Below are 18,024 nucleotides of genomic sequence, written 5' to 3'. Positions count from 1 at the left end.
TGGTAACTATGCTATCACTATGTCTTCATCTCCCCTTCTCCTCCACCCCTTACTTATCTTAGCCTTCAGTTTCTCATCTTTATAATGGGGAAAATAAGTCAGACTTCTGAGTCTTTCCCAGCTCTGTCATCTTTTACTTCTTACTCTGTCACAAGTACCAAATAATTATTCAATTATGTAGCTCTACCATCCTACTTTTTTGTCCAAGAGGCATCATTAGCTAACTATTGCCCCTAGGATCAAATATGAGCTCCTCTGTTTGGCATTGGTGCACTGGTCAGGGTCCCAGAAGTGTGACCCTGGGGACCTCTCCCTCCTTATCTCTTTCTCTTAAAAACCCCAATTTACTTCAAGACAACTCAAGGGCCATCTCCTTCAAGAGACCATTGGTATTCTATCCTAATCATTCTTTACTTTAAAAAAAAATATACCTTATGTATACTAACCTGTGAACATTTATGTTTTGAACAGAATACATGCTCTTTGAGAGAAGGGGGTGTTCTTGCTTTTTTATTTGTATTCCTAGTAACTGGTGCAATTCCAGGCACTTAGTAGGCCCTCAGTAAATGCTTATGAACTTATAAGCTCTTTTCCTTGGAGCCCACAGGTCAGGAGCTTTTGGACAGTCTTACCATTTCTGGCAAAGTTGGCGACTGCTAGGGCGCCAGTCAGCTGCAGCTGGATATTGGAGGACAAAAGCCAGCTGCTGATCCTCTGGTAGATGAGGCCGGTTCCATTAGCAAACAGTTTCTGCATAGACTCATCTACAAAGGGAAGAGGTAACAAAAGGAAGGAGATGTAGGAGCTGCAGCCAGCACTGTGTACTCACAGGCCGGAAGGTCCCAGAGTTGGGGAAGGGTCCGGTCTCATGGTATACATTTTCAGACTGAGAGGGGTGTAGCAAGGGGAGGGGGCACAAGGGTTTCTATTAAGGAATAGACCTTTTCTTCCTTGACCATCACTGTTCCTATAAAATACTTATCAGTATCTCAACTTCCTATTTGCTTACTTTAACAATTTATTTATATTAAATGTTGTTTTGTAAACTTACTATTGAAAATTAAAACAATTGCTTAAAAACTATTTCTGAATAAATGATATTTTCAGTGAATAAAATGTCACAACAATTATTCAAATATTGTCTCTAAGTCTTCAACAGGACTCTTAGTTTGGTGACTGATTCTCATTCACTTTTTCCTTTTTTTTTTTAAAAAAAGATAATTTTCAGATCTATATTTTCTTCCTTACTTTTTTCTCTCACATCGAGAAGGAAAACAGAACAAAACTCATTATAATATGTGCACAAATTCCCATTGCTTTCTCTCATTTACCAAGCCAGAGGAGGGTTATAAATACTACCTTATGGATCCAAAAAAGTATCTTAATTTTCTATCAAAGATTGTTTTACCTTAGACAAGGCAAAAATGTGTTGATACTACTAGAGGTCTATATATTTAGGAAACACTAATCTGATGGAAGTATTCTGACCAGGGAGGTAGGAGATATAGGATATTTAGTTCTAGTTCTGCCACAAACAAACCCAATGCCTTGGCAAATTATATTTATTCTTTAGGTCTCCCTGTCTGCATCTGCCAAAGGGGCATGATAGCTGTTCTCCTTCCCTCTTAGATATTTTGTGAAGATCAGAGAGATCATGGATACTTTCAAGAGTTAAAAGTACCATAGAAACATGAGATGAATTTATTACTGTTATTAAAATGACTAAGACTCTGGAAGGTGTTTGAAAATTTCTGAGAAACAGTTTTTGGGTAATTTAACAATTTTATTAACTACATCTAGAAAGCAGTCATCAAAACAGACTATTGTTCCCTTCGATGAACAAAGAGACTGAACCTGTGAATCTTCAATATTTATAGTCTTTTGTAAAGAGGGTATGCCTGAGGTTAGAAATCAACTCCAATTAGTTAATAAGAAATGAGTGAATTTATATTATAATAAAAGAGTGCTTTATTCCACTGAAGGTCTTGAGGTACATGGCACTGAGCACTCAATCTCTGTTGAAGAGCTTTATCAATATCTATAGCCTTCCTGGTTGGGTAAGTCTTGTCCAATCAACAAAGGTTGATTTCTGCATATGAAAGAAGAAAACCTTTCAATCCTAATTCAATAATTGGTTATTAATAGATGAAAGAAATAATCATTTCTCTCAAAGGTTACAAAGAAAGAGCAAAAGTGGAAGACACATTGTGTTGAGTGACGCGGAGACAATGAATCTTAATGTAGCTAAGATGTCAGCATTCTCTCTCCCAGGACAAAGAGAATTGGAATGAACAACCTAATGAAGGCATAGGTTTAGAATGCTGGGGCTCATGGGCAAGGGATATTACAGAGTCATAGAATGTCAGAGTTGAAGGGGTTCTTAGGGGTCATTTAATAAATCAATGGATAAAGTCAGGACTGGAACCCCATGGTTCCTTCCATCATAGTACATTAAAAAAATAGTTTTTTCCAATTACATGTAAAGACAATTTTAACATTCTTTTTTTATTTTCTGAGTCAATTGGGGTTAAATGACTTGCCCAGGGTCACACAGCTAGAAAGTGTTAAGTGTCTGAGATTACATTTGAACTCAAGTCCTCCTGACTTCAGGGCTGGTGCTCTGTCTAGCTGCCCAATATTAATTTTTAAATAAAATTTTGAGTTCCAGTTTTCTCCCTCTCCCTACACTCATCCTTCCCTAAGATGGCAAGTAATTTGATATAGGTTATATAAGTGCAAGCATGTAAAACCTATTTCCATATTAATCATGTTACATCACACAACTTTTTGTTCGCTTTCTTTGGAAGTCAGATTATTTGCTTTAGTAGACAGATAATAACTAAATCGTTTAGCAAGGTAAATGGGGAAGGTTTTTGCCATGGGTCTGTAGAGATAAGCCCATAAGTGGTTTATCCCTTGCTATTGGTGCTGCTCTATTCCATTTCCATTAGTAATCTTATCCAGACCTCATCCAGCTGAGGAGACTTTCCATCTTAGAACACTCTTGTGGAAAGCAAAAGACATGTGGATCCAAGGATAATAAGAGATTTTTCTGCTCTGTGGCACTGGGTTTGAGTACAGTGAATCCTGAAATACATTCCCCAGAGCAATATTAGTCAGACTCATCATCATTTTTTTCAGGCTGGGGGAAAATCAGAGCTAGAGGAGATATTGGAGCTATCCAAGGTTTCTTTTGATAAAACTATGAAATCATGAAAGTTTTTGTTAAGCTCTTCCTCCTCCCACTTGGAAATTTCTCAGACCCCAATCTCTCCTACTAAGAAAGTAAGGGATCTGATAAGTTTATTCACATTGAAATATAAGGACTTAAAATGTGTTTTGTTTTTGTTAAGGGAAGGAGCCTGGAAAAGGTCATAGACTGGATAGAGTAATATTGAACCCAAAGGAATAAATTTCTAATTGTAGAAATTCAGGTTTCATGCTCCACCCTGAGTAGGAAGACAAGAAGGGGAAAAGGGGAAGTCTTTTCAAGGTTGCCCCTCCCTAAGGCAGCTAGCTTGCAATCAAATTTGAGAAGAGCCTGGCAGTGGGAACTTTATGAATTCTGTTGTGTTTGAATATGTATTGGGAGAGGAATAATCTGCAGGCCTCCAGAGTGAAATCTGACCCAGAAACAGAGCAGAGTCTACAAGGTGACATGTGTGTCATGAGCAGATGGCTTCTTCCAACTCCGGGCTTCAGGTGGGAAGGGTGTGGTGTGGAAGCCTGGGCTCCTGTTCCACAAGTCTGCATCTGGCTGCATCCCTTACCTCCTAGGAGTAGAGAGATGACAAGGTCTGAGATGCTCTTTGTGATGCCTGCAGCCTCAACCTCTGGGCTGTCCTGGACCCTCTGCAGGATCTCCACGAGGGCACTTTGAACATCTGCATCTACCAGCTGCACTTTCAGGGAATCTGCAGAGGTCATACAAGGTTTTATTTGGGAATGTCAGGAGTGGGAGTAGGGGAGGGGAAGAAGGGGAGAGAGGAAAGAGATACAATTGGGAGGATTCAGACATCCAGAGGATATTTTGGCTGGTTAGCAAGTAATGGGGATAATTAGGAACAAAGCAAGTGGAGTATCGGAGGATTGGTTGCTTGAGAGACTTCTGTGAATTCCTTTCTTAGCATGAATGGTCATCCTTTAAAGTTTAGTTTCATTTCTTTCTTTCCTCATAAAAGTACTGCCTTAAAATCTACTATATTTAATACAACTCGACACTCTAGATTCTATGATTTGCATTCTGCTATCTAAAACTTAAAAAAATATATATTTTAATAACATTTCAGTATATTTTAATAACATTCAGTATATTTTAAATCCTACATATTTTATTTTATTCATTGAAAAACATTATTCTGGGAAGGGGTCCATTTTCTTTTAAATCCTACATATTTTATTTTATTCATTGAAAAAAAATATTCTGGGAAGGGTTTCATAGGTTTCCCTAGACTGATAAGTTAGATCCATGACCCAAGACAGATTAAAAACCCCTCTTCTAAGATACTACAAAGTTCAACATGAAAATAAAAATAGGAACATATAAGTTGTGAGCTAAGTTTAGGCAATTGCTAGAACTGAACATGTTTTCTTTTTTGGGGGGTGTGTCATACATATAGTAGTATTTTAATCTCTCATCAGTACTCCTCTTTTATGGATATTCCCCATGGGATTTGGAAATATTTACATCCTGGACCCCCTTGCCCTTCTCCAGTAGAGATAGTCATGGCCATACATTGATATTCTGGGTCTTACCATTCTCTGCCAAAAGCTGTAGGATCTCAGTGACTATCTCCAATCTCTCCTGATTCTCAGCCCTCCTTAATTGCCTTACCAGCTCCTCTGCCACATTGGTCTTGCTGAGGGCTTCCTTAGCTGTGTCTGTGAAGAGAAAATGGAGAGTGACTAGAGAGCCCATTTTCAATGAGCCACGGATATGAAACACATCCCAATAATACTACATTACAAGATCAGAAACTGGTCTCCTGAATCAATGACAGGATTTTTTTAGCCCTAAAATCTATTTCCGAAGAAGACTCTCTGATATCTTTCAGAGGGTTAACTAGAATTAGGTAACATGGGGGAGCTGCCTAGAGCATAATACAAGGCTGTCTAAAAGTGACACACAGAATTTATCTTATTTTTTTGTTCGTCTTTTGTTTTTGATGTACATTTATTATCAGATGCATCTCTTCCCTTTTCCACCCAGAGAGCCATACTAACAAAAGATCCCTCAAAATGATGTTTTATAAATTCACAAGAGAGGCAATTGGCATAATAATAGAGAATTGACCTTGAAACCAGGAAGATTCTGTTCTAGTCCTGCCTCTGACACATGCTGGTTGTGTCACTATAGAAAAGTCACTTAGCCTCTCAGTGTTCTGGGAATATCTATAGCTACAACAAGAAATAATACTTTAAGGTTTGCTAAGTGCTTTATAAAGTACTTTACTCTTACAACTTGTGCTATTATTATCCTCTTCATTTTATAGATGAGGAAACAGAGGCAGACAGATATTAGAGTTATTCATTCTATATTGTGAAGTATCTGCAAAAGTGATGTAAATTTTTTTCACCTGTGCTTCATACCAGAGAAGAACTCTGAAATATTATGTTACTATTAAAAGATAAAATATGTTGAGATATAATATTATACATATATTTTTAGGCATTTCTTAATTTCTAAGCTTCTTTTGTGTCATCTGCTGGCCTTTGCGTTTTATCTGCAGCTTCTGCAAAACTCTCCCAAATTCCCATTTCTTTTGCCAGCTTTCCATATATTGAAACCGTGATGTGGAAAGTCATGATGTGGAAGGGATCATTATAAATGACTTGTCTGACATCACACAGCTAGCAAGTTTCTGGAACTGGAACTTGTCTTCCTGCCTCCATACCCAATATTCTCCATGGCTTTACCTCTAAGATTATACTCAAAATATAGTTTTTAAGAATATAAGTTGCAGAGAAGGTATAAACCTGTACTGATAAAATGAGGTTTTTTTTTCACTTGGAAGTTCCCTATATCATGAAATCACAGATACATTCCCCATTTCCTATAATGCACAACATTTAAAGCCAGAAAACCCCACATATTACAGATATTTGTTTTGCAATAAATCAACTAGCATGTATTATAAAGGAAGTTAGTTTCCACCAACAGCCAGGATCATGTAATGTGAAGAATTCTTATATCTATTTGTTGCTTTATCTGTTACTTGCCCAAGAAGGAAGGGAGCTTTGTGACCATTACATTGCAATTCAGAGACTTCCATGTTTAAACTCTGATATTCCTTTGTTTAATCATAATCTGTTTTCATTGCACTGTCTCCTTGTCTTGCATTTCCTGACCCTGTTCTTTGTTTTCATTATGATTTCGTCTGTTCTCAGCCTCTCTGATCTCTCCCAGGCCATTATCCTCCTACAATAACTCTATTCTCTTCCTTTCCCCATCTTGATTCCTTGGTGAGCCAATTCATCTCTTCAAGATGTCTTCTCTCAAGAACCTTAAAGCCCCTTTTTCCTATTGCTGATTTTGTCCTTTTACTCCAACTTATACCACTAAATAAAGCTAAAAAAATCATGAAACTGAGCTGAGTGGAAGCATAACAAATTTGTGTTACACACTCTCAAATGGGTCCTTACTGTGGCAAGGCATTCAGAACCCATTGGTTCTCCTTCCTCCCTATCTTGTCAGTTCAGAAGTTTGCTCATATTTTACTGAAAAAAAAATGAGAGCTTTATCTTTTCCCTCCTCATCTTACACCACTCAGATGCTTTCTGCAACTATCTTGCACCAGAAGAGGTGGCTCTTCTCCTTTCTAAGGCAAACTCTCCTATATACATAAATGATGACATTCCATCCCATCTACTCCAGCAGATTGCATTCTCTGTTATTCCCCCCTTAATTCATTAATATTGTTTCTCTCTTTCTACAATTACTTCTCTACAAACATATTCATCTTTCTCCTATCTTCAAAAAACGAATTCATGCATAAAAGGTAGCTGTTGTCTTATATCCTTCCACCTTTCCATGGCTAATCACTTTGGAAAGACCACTTAAAACTGATATGTCCACTTTCTTTCCTTTCACTGTTTTCTTAAGTCTGGATTCTGGTTTCTAAACACATTATTCAGCTGAAACCCCTCTCTTCATTTACTACTGATCTCTTAACTGCCAAATATAAGGGACTTTTCTTAATCATTATTCTTCTTGACTTCTTTGCAGCCTTGGGCAACGTCAATCACCTGCTTCTTGATACTTCACTCTAGGTTTTGGCGATGTTATTCTCTCCTGAGTCTCCTTCTACCTGACTGTTCCTTTTTAGTCTCCTTTGCCAGATCCTCATTCACATTGTGTCTTAAAACTCTGTCTTGGGTCCTCCTTTTTTCTCCCTCTATGCTATTTTGCATAATGATCTCATCAATTCTCATGGATTCAATTATATCTCTGTATATAATTCTGAAATCTATTTGTCCAGCCCTAACCTCTCTCCTGAACCATTTGCTACTGCCTATTGTACATCTTCAACTGAATTCCTTTAGATATTTTAAACCCCTTGTCCAAAATTGAACTCCTTATCTTTCCCTCAATCCTTTCTGTCTTCCTACCTTCTTTATTACTATTGAGGGTACCACTATCTTCCCAGTTACTCAGGCTTAAAATTTAGTTGTCATCTTTGATTCCTTACTTTTAATTCCCACATTCAATAATTTGCCAAGTCTTTCCATTTCTACCTTTCTAATATCCATCCAATATGCCCTCTTCTTTCTTTTGATACTGTCCTCACCATGTTATAGACCCTATCACTTCATGCTTGGACTATTAGAATAATCTCATTGGTCTTGTTCCACTCCCATCCATCTTCCACTCATTTGTCAAATTAATCTTTCTAAAGCATAGGTTTGATAGTATTTTCTTCCTATTCAATAAATCTCAGTGCTTTCTTATTGTCCCCAGGGTTAAATATAAAATCCTATGTGGGAAAAAAAAGAGAGGTAGAGGCTGGTTCTAACCGTAGAGTGGGAAGAGCCCCACACCTTACCCAACTCTGCCAAATTACACAGGGCCAACAGATCCACTCTCACAAGTGGTTCACTTTCTGGAAAATCACATAGGATCTTGACCAGCAAGGAGATCACTCCAGCCTTGACTAATTCCTCCTGAAGTTCCTCTGGAAGACACAATTATAAAATAAAGATTTGTAAAAAAAAAAAGTTATTCATATTTGGAGCAGAAATCCATATTCTGCTAAAACTTCCTTCTTTCTTCCCTCAAGACTCTGATGAAAATTGATCATCATATATTTATTAAGCATTTACTATGTTCAAAGCATTATTATAGGTGCTAATTTTTTGAGGAAAAAGGAGTTAGAACTAGAAAAAGTTAAACAATCCCTAATCCCAAAGAGTGGAGCACTTATGAATGTTATCTGTGAAATCCATAGTCAGCTTATAGCCTATTAACACCAACAATCTGAACACAATAATTCTTTCTTTCTCTTTCTTTTTTTTTACTAAATGGGAAAAAATTTCCCTATTCTTTAAGATTAACATCTCTGTTCCTGAATACATACTTTTCCAGGAAAGGGAAAGAAGAATAGGATAGGGATGGGCAAAGAAAAGATAATAAAGACAACCTGTAGATTGCTTTTTTGATTTCCTCAGGAATCATCTTCATAACATCAAGGGTTATTATGGCTTTTGTATTATGGCTTTTTTGGTAGACCACATAGCACATCATAATGCTAATTAATCAATAAGTATCAGTAACTATGTACCAGGCTCTGTGCTAAGCACTGGGGATATAAAAACTAAAGCAAAACAGTCCCTGTTCTCATGAGCTTATATTCTAATGGGGAAGACAGCATATGTTATCAGTTACACATAAGACCTATACAAATCAAATATAAAATAACCTTGGGCTGAAGGCACTCAAAAATGGTAGTGGGGGGTGGGGAGATGGACCATGTAGAATGTGGTCCTTGAGCTGATTCTAATATCTGTAAAATGGCATCATGAAGGGTAAGTCTTCAAGGAGAAAAAGACATAGTCCTCAAATAAGTAGTATTAGGAAAAACCAGAATGAAACAGCAATATCCTCACCTAATATAGTTTAAGAACTCTGATCAACACTTTTTCATAAAAGGCGTGTGTCTCTTATTTTAAAAAAGACATCCTGTTGAATATTAGCTAGTCAAGAATTTCAAATTAGACTCTGATCTGTGGATCAATTGCCATAGGCAGAGGTAACTTTGCTGATTGTGTATTGATTTAATGAATTCATCCCTAGCCTGAATGGTTGTCTTTTCTGAATTAATCATACCAGAGATGTTCACAATAGAGAAATTCTGGCTGTTTAGCTAGAATCTTAGAGGCCAGAGGGATCTTAAAAATTTGTTGATCTGAGAGTGGTCAGAGCCATATTTTTTGGCCTGAGAAAGTGAAGTCTTGGTGTGGGGAGTTGTGGTGGGTTTGGAATATAGCATGATGGATCTAATCAAATCTTTGAGAGGCCATTCAAGACTGAAGAAAAATTCGATTTGTTCTGATTGGCTCCAGAGAAGAACTGGGCACCAGAGGAAAATTTTAGGCTCCATTACAAGAATGAGAATGATCCCAAAATGGAATGAGCTCTCTCGGGAGCTCTTCAAGTAGAGGCTGGATGCCCATTTGTCAGGGGTATTAGAGAGAGTTTTTGTTCAGGAAAGTATACAATTAGATAATCACTGAGGTCCCTTCTAACTGTGAAATTCTGTGATAATGTAATAGCTTAAACATTGTGGTAAAACAAAAACTCCTTTGCCTATGAAGCTCTGTCCTCAAACTCTAAAGTATTTGTGGTTTCCCTTTTTGAGGTTACTTGATAATATCAGTAGGCCAAATTTATTTTTGTGTTTTGATTCTTTTTTTTTTTAAATTTTTGAATGTTTCCCCCCCTTATATATTCTCCTCCATTTTAAAAATAGCTTTTTATTTACAAGTTATATGCATGGGTAATTTTACAGCATTGACAATTGCCAAATCTTTTGTTCCAATTTTTCCCCTCCTTCCCCCCACCTCCTTCCCCCAGATGGCAGGTTGACCAATACATGTTAAATATGTTCCTCCATTTTTTAAAAAAGAAAAATAGCAAACAAGATCTTTGTAACAAATATGCATAGTCAAGGAAAACATATTTCCATATTGGCCACATACATTCAATAATGTGTTTTTGCATATTTTGCATAATCTCTGTTGGAGGTAGGTAACATTCTTCATTATTAGTCCTCTAAAATCATAGTGGATCACTGCGCACAGTTCAGAGTTTTTAAGACTTTAAAAAATTGTTCATGTTTAATAATGTTATGAAAATTCTCTCCTGCTTCTGCTCACTTCACTCTGCAATTAGTTCATACAGCGCTTTCCAGGTTTCTCTGAAACTGCTTCTCATAACTTCTTATCATGTAAAAGTATTCCATAATATTCATATATCATAACTTGTTCAAGACCCTTCATTTGACAGACACCTTTTCTCCTCTCCCATTTGGTATCTAGTTCTTTACCAATATAAGAACTGTTATATTTTTTGTACATATGGATTTTTTTCTTATTTCTTTGATCTTTGGTAGGGGGTGTCTGGTGTTTCAGGTTTAGTCTTGGTATTGCTGGCTCACAGGATATGCATATGGAGTAACTTTTTTGCCCCTGAGGCAAATGAGATTAAGTGACTTGCCCAGGGTTACACAGCTAGGAAATCTTAAAGTGTCTGAGACCAGATTTGAACTCAGGTCCTCCTGACTTCAGCTCTATCCACTCTTCCACCTAGCTGTCCCTAGCGTAACTTTTGATACCTAGATCTATACTTTCCAGAACTGGTTTAGAGCTCTACCCATAGGGGGTCAATGTGCCAGTATGTTTAATTTAAGAGACATAAAGAGGTATATAGATAGTCTCTTTTACAACCAACTTCATTTGGCTAGAATCTTTTGCCCGTAACCTTGAGCCCACTCTGATTTTTGATACCAATGCTATTCAAGAACAAAGAGCTCCTCGGCTTTTTTCTGGGATATGGAACTCCCATATTCTGAATTTTCTGCAAGTGCACGGGGATCTAGTCCTCAAGGACAGACACTCTGCATTTATCATCTGATGCACAAATGCAGCCCATTTTGCTCAATAGTTCTATTTTTATCTAAAGTCAGAGGGCAGTTTCTTACTGCCAGCCACCCTTCTGTTGCCAATGAGAGAAAGCTCTTTGTAAATATCAAACGCTGTATAAATATGAAGAAATGCTCACAAATAGCTCTTCTTTCCAAAGGACCAGCTGCTAGAAGGTAGGCTAGGTTTGAGAAAGCAAAGTTAGGTCAGTGATTTGGATGCAAGAGACTACATTCCCCAAGTGACCTGAGGCTAATGTTCTCCTTCCAGTCTGACATCCGTCTGGCTGCTGTCAAATGCCACCTGTCAGGGGCTGAGCTCACCCCCAAGTGGCAGACAGCTCTCCATGGCACTGGAGACTGAGGCCCAGCAGCAGCTTAAATAAGGGAAGGAGGTTTCCCTTGCCAAGATTTGTACTTACTGTTTCCATAACAGATGCGCCCAATGGCCCTCCCAGAGTGGAGCAGCAGATCTTGGTCAGAGCTTTCCAGATGAGGCAGCAGAGCAGATACCAGGCCAGCATCAATGCAGGGCTGTTTTAACTCCTCTGCAGACATGAGAAAAACTGCATTAAAGATAATGCATGGGAAATAAAGGAGCTGCTTATAAAAGGGATTGGCTAGAGTGGGTCTTATGAACTTGGTAGTTTTATGGACTGTGAAGATGGGAAGGTAGAGCTCAGGAATTCAAGACAAGAAACATTGAGCAAGGGGAGCCTAAGTAATATTTTAATGTGAAATCTGATTAAAAATGCATGCCATGAGAGGGAGAAGGAAAGAGAGTAAGAGAGAGAGAGAGAGAGAGAGAGAGAGAGAGAGAGAGAGAAGAAGAAGAAGAAGAAGAAGAAGAAGAAGGAGGAGGAGGAGGAGGAGGAGGAGGAGGAGGAGGAGGAGGAGGAGAAGAAGAAGAAGAAGAAGAAGAAGAAGAAGAAAAAGAAGGAGGAGGAGGAGGAAGAGGAGGAGGAGGAGGAGGAGAACAAGAAAAAGAGGAGAGAAAGAGAAGAAGAAGAGAAGAGGGAGAGACAGAGAGAGGAGGAAGAAACACACACAGACAGAGAGAGACAGAGAGACAGAGGAGGACAGACAGAGACAGAGAGAGAGAGAAAGAAACAGACACAGAAGGGGGAGAGAGAGACAGAGACAGAGACAGACACACACACATACACATAGAGAGACAGACAGACAGACAAGAGACAGAGAGAGAGGAAGGAAGACACACACAGAGACAGAGAGAAGAGGAGGAAGACACACACACAGAGACAGAGAGACAGAGGAGGACAGACAGAGACAGAGAGAGAGACAGAGAGACAAAAGGGGAAAAGAGAGAGAGAGAGATTGAGAGAGAGAGAGAGAGAGGGAGAGAGGGAGAGAAAGTAGTGAAGGAAGCCTAGAGCTGGGATTTGGACTGTGAGGTAAAGGAAAATACATGGAGAAATTATACCTTTGACTATTCAAAAGGGAATGGGGTTGCTTTCAATAGTGGTGTGTGTATTGTGGGTCTGCATAGTGGTTCTGGTAATTTTTCATTATGTCACTATTAATTATATTGACAGACTGCCCAATGTCACAAATAGCTCCAAATCTCCCAGCAGCCATTCCCCTTCCCACAAAGTGTGGGTAAAGATGATCAATCATTTTGGTTTGTTGTACACCCTGAGGAACCATTCTGTCCAGAATCTCCTGATACCCCAAATATCTATTCTGGTGAGCAGGTGTTAGTTGCTAGGAAATGTTGGGGGGCACAGAAAATTTGATGAGGTCATTTGATTTGAGTTGGGGAGGAGAATGAGAAGGTGCCCATAGAAAGAGGAAAAAGACAGGGAATTTCTATGATTCCATGAAAAATAAATAGCTTGGGTATATATTGAAAGATGGATGACTCCCACTGAGAACACTGGCAATGTTTCTAGAAGGCTAAGCTATGGAGTGGTATCCCAGTGGCCACAGGCTGGGTTCTACTTCTGGGAAATTACAAAGAAGGCAGGATTTCTGGAGCACCTTGTAATACTTACCTGGCAGTTCTTAGAAGGAAACATGCACAAGGTAAGGAAAGCAGCTAGAAACTTTGGGGAGACTTTAGAAAATGGTGATAGATGAGAAAACTTATCTCTGCTCATGATTTTATTGCTTCCTTTACTGTTTAACCATTATCTGTCATGAGATGGTCCTTGATTATATATTTTGGTCCCCCTTTTTTCTGCTAATGGCAGAACCCATTACTGAGCCAGCTGATCCAGGCCCTATGGAGTCCTGAAAGGCTGATATCAGAAACCCTCTTTTGATCTATTCTCCTACTCACTAGTTCAGCCACATCTTTCCATTCCTTCTCTATTCATACTCTATTCTTTTGTAATTTCCTGAACATTCCTCAGATTTTTGGGACCTTCATGTCTTTCTCCCTCTGTCCAGAATTCCTGAGTCCTATCTCTGCCTTGGAAAATCTTAGCTAATTCTCAGAATCTATCTCAAATGTTAGCCTCTGTGAAGTGTTTCTGGATTTGGTCCTTTCCCTTGCCTCTTCCCTATGCTAGAAGTGATCCCTTTTTCCTTTGAATTCCTGTGGTATTTTGCTCAAATTTCTCTAATGGCTCTCTAGATAATAATAGCATTTTTTAATACTTTAATTATAAAATATTTTACATGTTATTTCATTCTCACAGCAAACATGTGAAGTAGATACTATTATTATTATTATTACCCTCCCTCATTTTAAAGATGAGGAAATTGAGGTTAGGATAGGTTAAGTGATACCCAAAGTTAAGTGTCTGAGGCAGGATTCAAAGAAAGATCTTTCTAACACTAAGCTCAGTGCTCTATCTATCCCCCTACCTAAGGAGCTTCACTACATTCTACCTTGTGTTCTAATTATTTCTTTACTGATTTTATCTTCCCTGCTAGGCTGTTTGTTATATTTAATGACTTAGATTCGGTCAATAAGCATTTAAGTACTATAGGCACTGAGGGGTACAAATAAAAAAGAGAATGTGACCTTGCCTTTATATTCTTCTGATATTGGAAGGATTTTTTAGCCCATTTTTAGCCACCTTAAATTAATATTTCCATTAGCCACCCAGTTCTGTGTTTCTAGTGAGGGAACCCCTGCTTCTGATTTGTTCACAGTCACTCTGGTGGGTGGTCTTCATCCACCCCAGAAAACTAGACTCTATTGTCTCACTAACTGGGTTCACAAGAAGTAATATCCTGTGATACTGTGAGATGGGCTCAGGTCCTCCTCATCCTATAGGGGCACTTACCATTCTTAGCCAGTTCTGCCAGGACTTGTGCAGCAGGAACTGCGCATCGTGGATGACTTGTCAGAATCTGACCCAATGTCGTGAAAATCCCACTGGCTTGGAGAAGGTTCCCTGAGAGTTGTTCTGCAAGAAGCAAAGATGGTTAATGATTACTGGCTTTCCAGGCTGTAAGCGACCTCAGAAGCTGTTTACCTTCCTTTTTTACAGATGAAGAAACTGAGTCCCAGAGTTTATGTCTTGCCCAGGATAATATTGCTAGTTAGCAGAATTGAAAACAGAGCCTCGTATTTGAACTCCTAGCACAGTGTTCTTTCCAGTGTACAATGCAACCTTGTTGTGTTTGGTCCATCATCACTCAGGGTTTCTGACAACTAGATAGTGGAATGAGGTTGGGAAGAGAACGGAAACATTTATCAAGTTCCTATTATGTGTCAGGCACTGTGCTAAGCATTTAACAACTATTATCTCACTTGATCTTCATAGTAACTTTGTGAAGAAGGTGCTGTTATTATCCACATTTTACAGTTGAGGAAACCTTTGCTCAGGGTTTCACACCTAGGAAGTTGCCCAAGACTGGATTTGAAATGGTTTTCCTGACTCCAGTTCTAGCACCTTGTCCAAGGAGAGTTGAGTGGGAAGACTTTACATAAACCTAAAGTTTCCCTCCTGGAAGTATCTCTTAGATTTTCCTTCAGGTGGTGTGAGTCAAGGTTTTGCTGCTGGATATATTGGGAATAATTTTCAAATCAGCAAAACAAAAACAAAAACAAAAACAAAACAAAATAAATAATAAAAGAAATCTCTCATTGTCTGACTTTGAAGGCTGCCTCCCGGGGAGCTGTTACTTAAAAACCAGGTGTCAGAATAAGGCTCCACAGGTCAGCTTAGTGGGAGTTACATTTGTAACTAAAAATAGACAAAGACTTTTTTATCCTTTCCTTTGTTAACTGTGACAACAAAGCAACAGCCATAATTAGTTTTGCATTTGTAGACATGTAGTAGTGCAGCAATCGGCTAGCGGAGATGATTATAGGGTTCACCTCTGCTGGTATCAACAGATTTGCTTTGTTGCTACAAAATATAGAGTGATATTCCTGCTCAGTTTCATGACATCCCCATAATTAGAATATATTATCTTGACTTTTCAGCTGCCCTAGTGTTGTTCAAAGATCAGATAAAGAATGGTAGATCCTATTAGTGGAGGTCGAGGTTGATAATGGCGAACATTGTTTCAAAAAGAATAATCTACATTGGAAAGCTTGGTATGCAATCTTTTTTTGCTTCTTTCAGAAGGTAAACCCAGTAGCCTTCCCATGGGGGAAAGTATAGAAACAGTGGAATGTAAGCTCTTTGAAGGCAAACATTGTTTCTTTTTCCCCTTTGGAACTCTATTACCTGGCTTTTTTTTTTTTTTTTTTTTTGGTATTGAACCTGTGATTCTTTTGTGTGATGAATTTTTAGTGAGGGACTGAATGTAGACTGACACCTGCTTGGCAATTTATGGTCTTAGAGAGATAGATCAAGAGATACTAAGAAGTGACTTAGCCAGGAGTTGTATGAATTAAAGGTGGGACCTGAAATCTTGTTTTCCTGACACAGAAACTGCCTTATTATCCATACTAACAGCAGGCTGTATTTCATAGAAAGACCATGTTGCTGTTGAGTTGTTTCAATTGTGTCCCATTCTTGGTGACCCCATTTGGGGTTTTCTTGGTAATGCTACCGGAATGGTCCATCAGTTCCTTCTCCAGCTCATTTTACAGATGAGAAACTGAGGCAAACAGAGTTAAGTGAATTTCCCAGAGTCACACAGCTAGTTAAATATCGGAGGCTGGATTTGAACTCAAGAAGATGAGTTGTTCTGATTCCAAGCCCAGGGCTCCATCCACTGTGTCACCTAGTACTTAAATAAATATAAAATTAATCCAAATTAAACGAGGGATTTTTGTGTCATAGACAAGTACCACACAACATAGTCCGGGTAAGTGATAGGACCTGGTAATTGGCAAGATAATGGATATCCTTTGGAGAAAGGAAGCAGAGACTCTGGGATACTATGTACCACTGAAGGGAAAACTTCTTTATAGAATGGAAGAGAGGGTTTTCACTGAATTTTTCCTTTCTCTTTTAATAGATTCCTATTTTAATCAATTAGCATTCTTCCTAACTAGTGGGCAAGCTCTTTTGTATCTCTGTTGCTGAAGGATTACAAGTGGCATCCCTGTTGATAATCTGACACCCCCTAAAGGCAATGTCCTGGGACAAAGTTCCAATTGTCCTGTTCTGATTATGGTCCTACCTGGGAGACTGTAGCAGCACGAACCAAAGCTAGGACAAACACTGTGCAAAAGAGGGAAACACGTCTGACTTCTTGCCTTTGCCCCTTCTGGGATATTCTACAAAGATAAGCATTTAGGACACCTTGAGGTAATTCAGTTGAAGGAGGCTTCTTTGCCCATTACACATCTTGATCCACCAGTCAAGCATCAAAGCACCTTTGTAGCCTCCTTAGTGGCTGCTTCATATTCAAGTAAAGAAAAAGTGATGTCAACAATTTGAGTCTTTAGTCTCCTGAGCCAACAGAGTCTGGAGGAAGTGTCAGAGAATTTTTCAATAAAAAGCCTGAATAGGAGGATATTGCTCCAAATACATCATCTTACATTTGTATGATGGTATTAATTACTTAGAAGAGATTCATGGTGCAGCTAGGTGGTTCAGTGGATAGAGCACCAGCCCTGAAGTCAGGAGGACTTGAGTTCAAATATGACCTCAGACACTTAATATTTCCTCGCTGTGTGACCCTGGGCAAGTCACTTAACCTCAATTGCTTCAGCCAAAAAAAAAAAGAAGGAATTCACAGCAATGTCACGTCTCATATTATGACTACAAATATTTTAAGTATATTATCTCATGATTACACTATTTTGTGAAGTAGCCAGTGCAGGTATCATATGGGGAAACTGAGACTCAGAATAGTTATATATCTTGCCCAAGAGCAAATAGCTTATGGTCTGGCAAAGCTAAAACTTGAACCTGGGTCTTCTTAGTCTGTCCATGACTAAAACTGTCTCAGTGAATTAAAAGCTTCTTGAAACAGCACCTTAAACTTCCTTTGTCTCCCAATGGCATTTGAAAAGGGCTAGACACACAGTGGATAGGTACTTGTAACTCTGTGTTGAATTGGATGATTGAAATATTTATTAAGTGCTGCCCATGTGCCAAGCACATTGCTAAATGAAGTACAAATAGTAAAGGTCATTCCTAACCTTAAGGAGTTCACATTCTAAAAAGGGGAGACCATTCAGGAGGGGAAATGGGGATCAGGAAAGCACACTGTTCTGGAAAGATACAAGGATGAAATAGGGCTAAGGGGGAGTTGCCTGAAATGCTTTTTATAGCAGTAATAATAGTATTGGATAGAAGACTGACATACAAGCCTTCAGTTCTTTTGTAATTCAATAGGAATATGGATGAAATTTCTTCCATTACTCATGCTTGGAACAGTCTTTTCCCTCTACTGATCTAAATATTGCCTTGTCAACACTTCTACTCCTGATGCAGAATTGGAAGCTTGGAGGATTCACGTGTACCCTTAGAGCTTGGCTAATTGATCACCTGGCTGCATTTGGCGGTGT

At 38.7% G+C, this 18,024-nt stretch overlaps 1 protein-coding gene across 2 annotated transcripts in view; it reads right to left on the bottom strand.

The window, feature by feature from the left end:
* Nucleotides 1-18,024, bottom strand: part of LOC100928151 (rap1 GTPase-GDP dissociation stimulator 1-like) — a 74,693-nt gene that overhangs the window by 13,750 nt on the left and 42,919 nt on the right. For both annotated transcript variants that reach the window (XM_023494345.2, XM_031956362.1), the window contains exons 5-10: nt 14,390-14,512; nt 11,558-11,683; nt 8,043-8,171; nt 4,756-4,881; nt 3,771-3,914; nt 633-764 (exon numbers count right to left, since the gene is read on the bottom strand). In XM_023494345.2, coding sequence (XP_023350113.1) covers nt 633-764; nt 3,771-3,914; nt 4,756-4,881; nt 8,043-8,171; nt 11,558-11,683; nt 14,390-14,512 — 780 coding nt within the window. The remainder of the gene's footprint in view (nt 1-632; nt 765-3,770; nt 3,915-4,755; nt 4,882-8,042; nt 8,172-11,557; nt 11,684-14,389; nt 14,513-18,024) is intronic.

The sequence above is a fragment of the Sarcophilus harrisii genome, chromosome 2 (genome assembly GCF_902635505.1).
Source record: "Sarcophilus harrisii chromosome 2, mSarHar1.11, whole genome shotgun sequence".
In the NCBI taxonomy this organism is placed as follows: Eukaryota; Metazoa; Chordata; class Mammalia; order Dasyuromorphia; family Dasyuridae; genus Sarcophilus; species Sarcophilus harrisii.
This window is presented reverse-complemented; position numbering and strand designations above follow the sequence as displayed.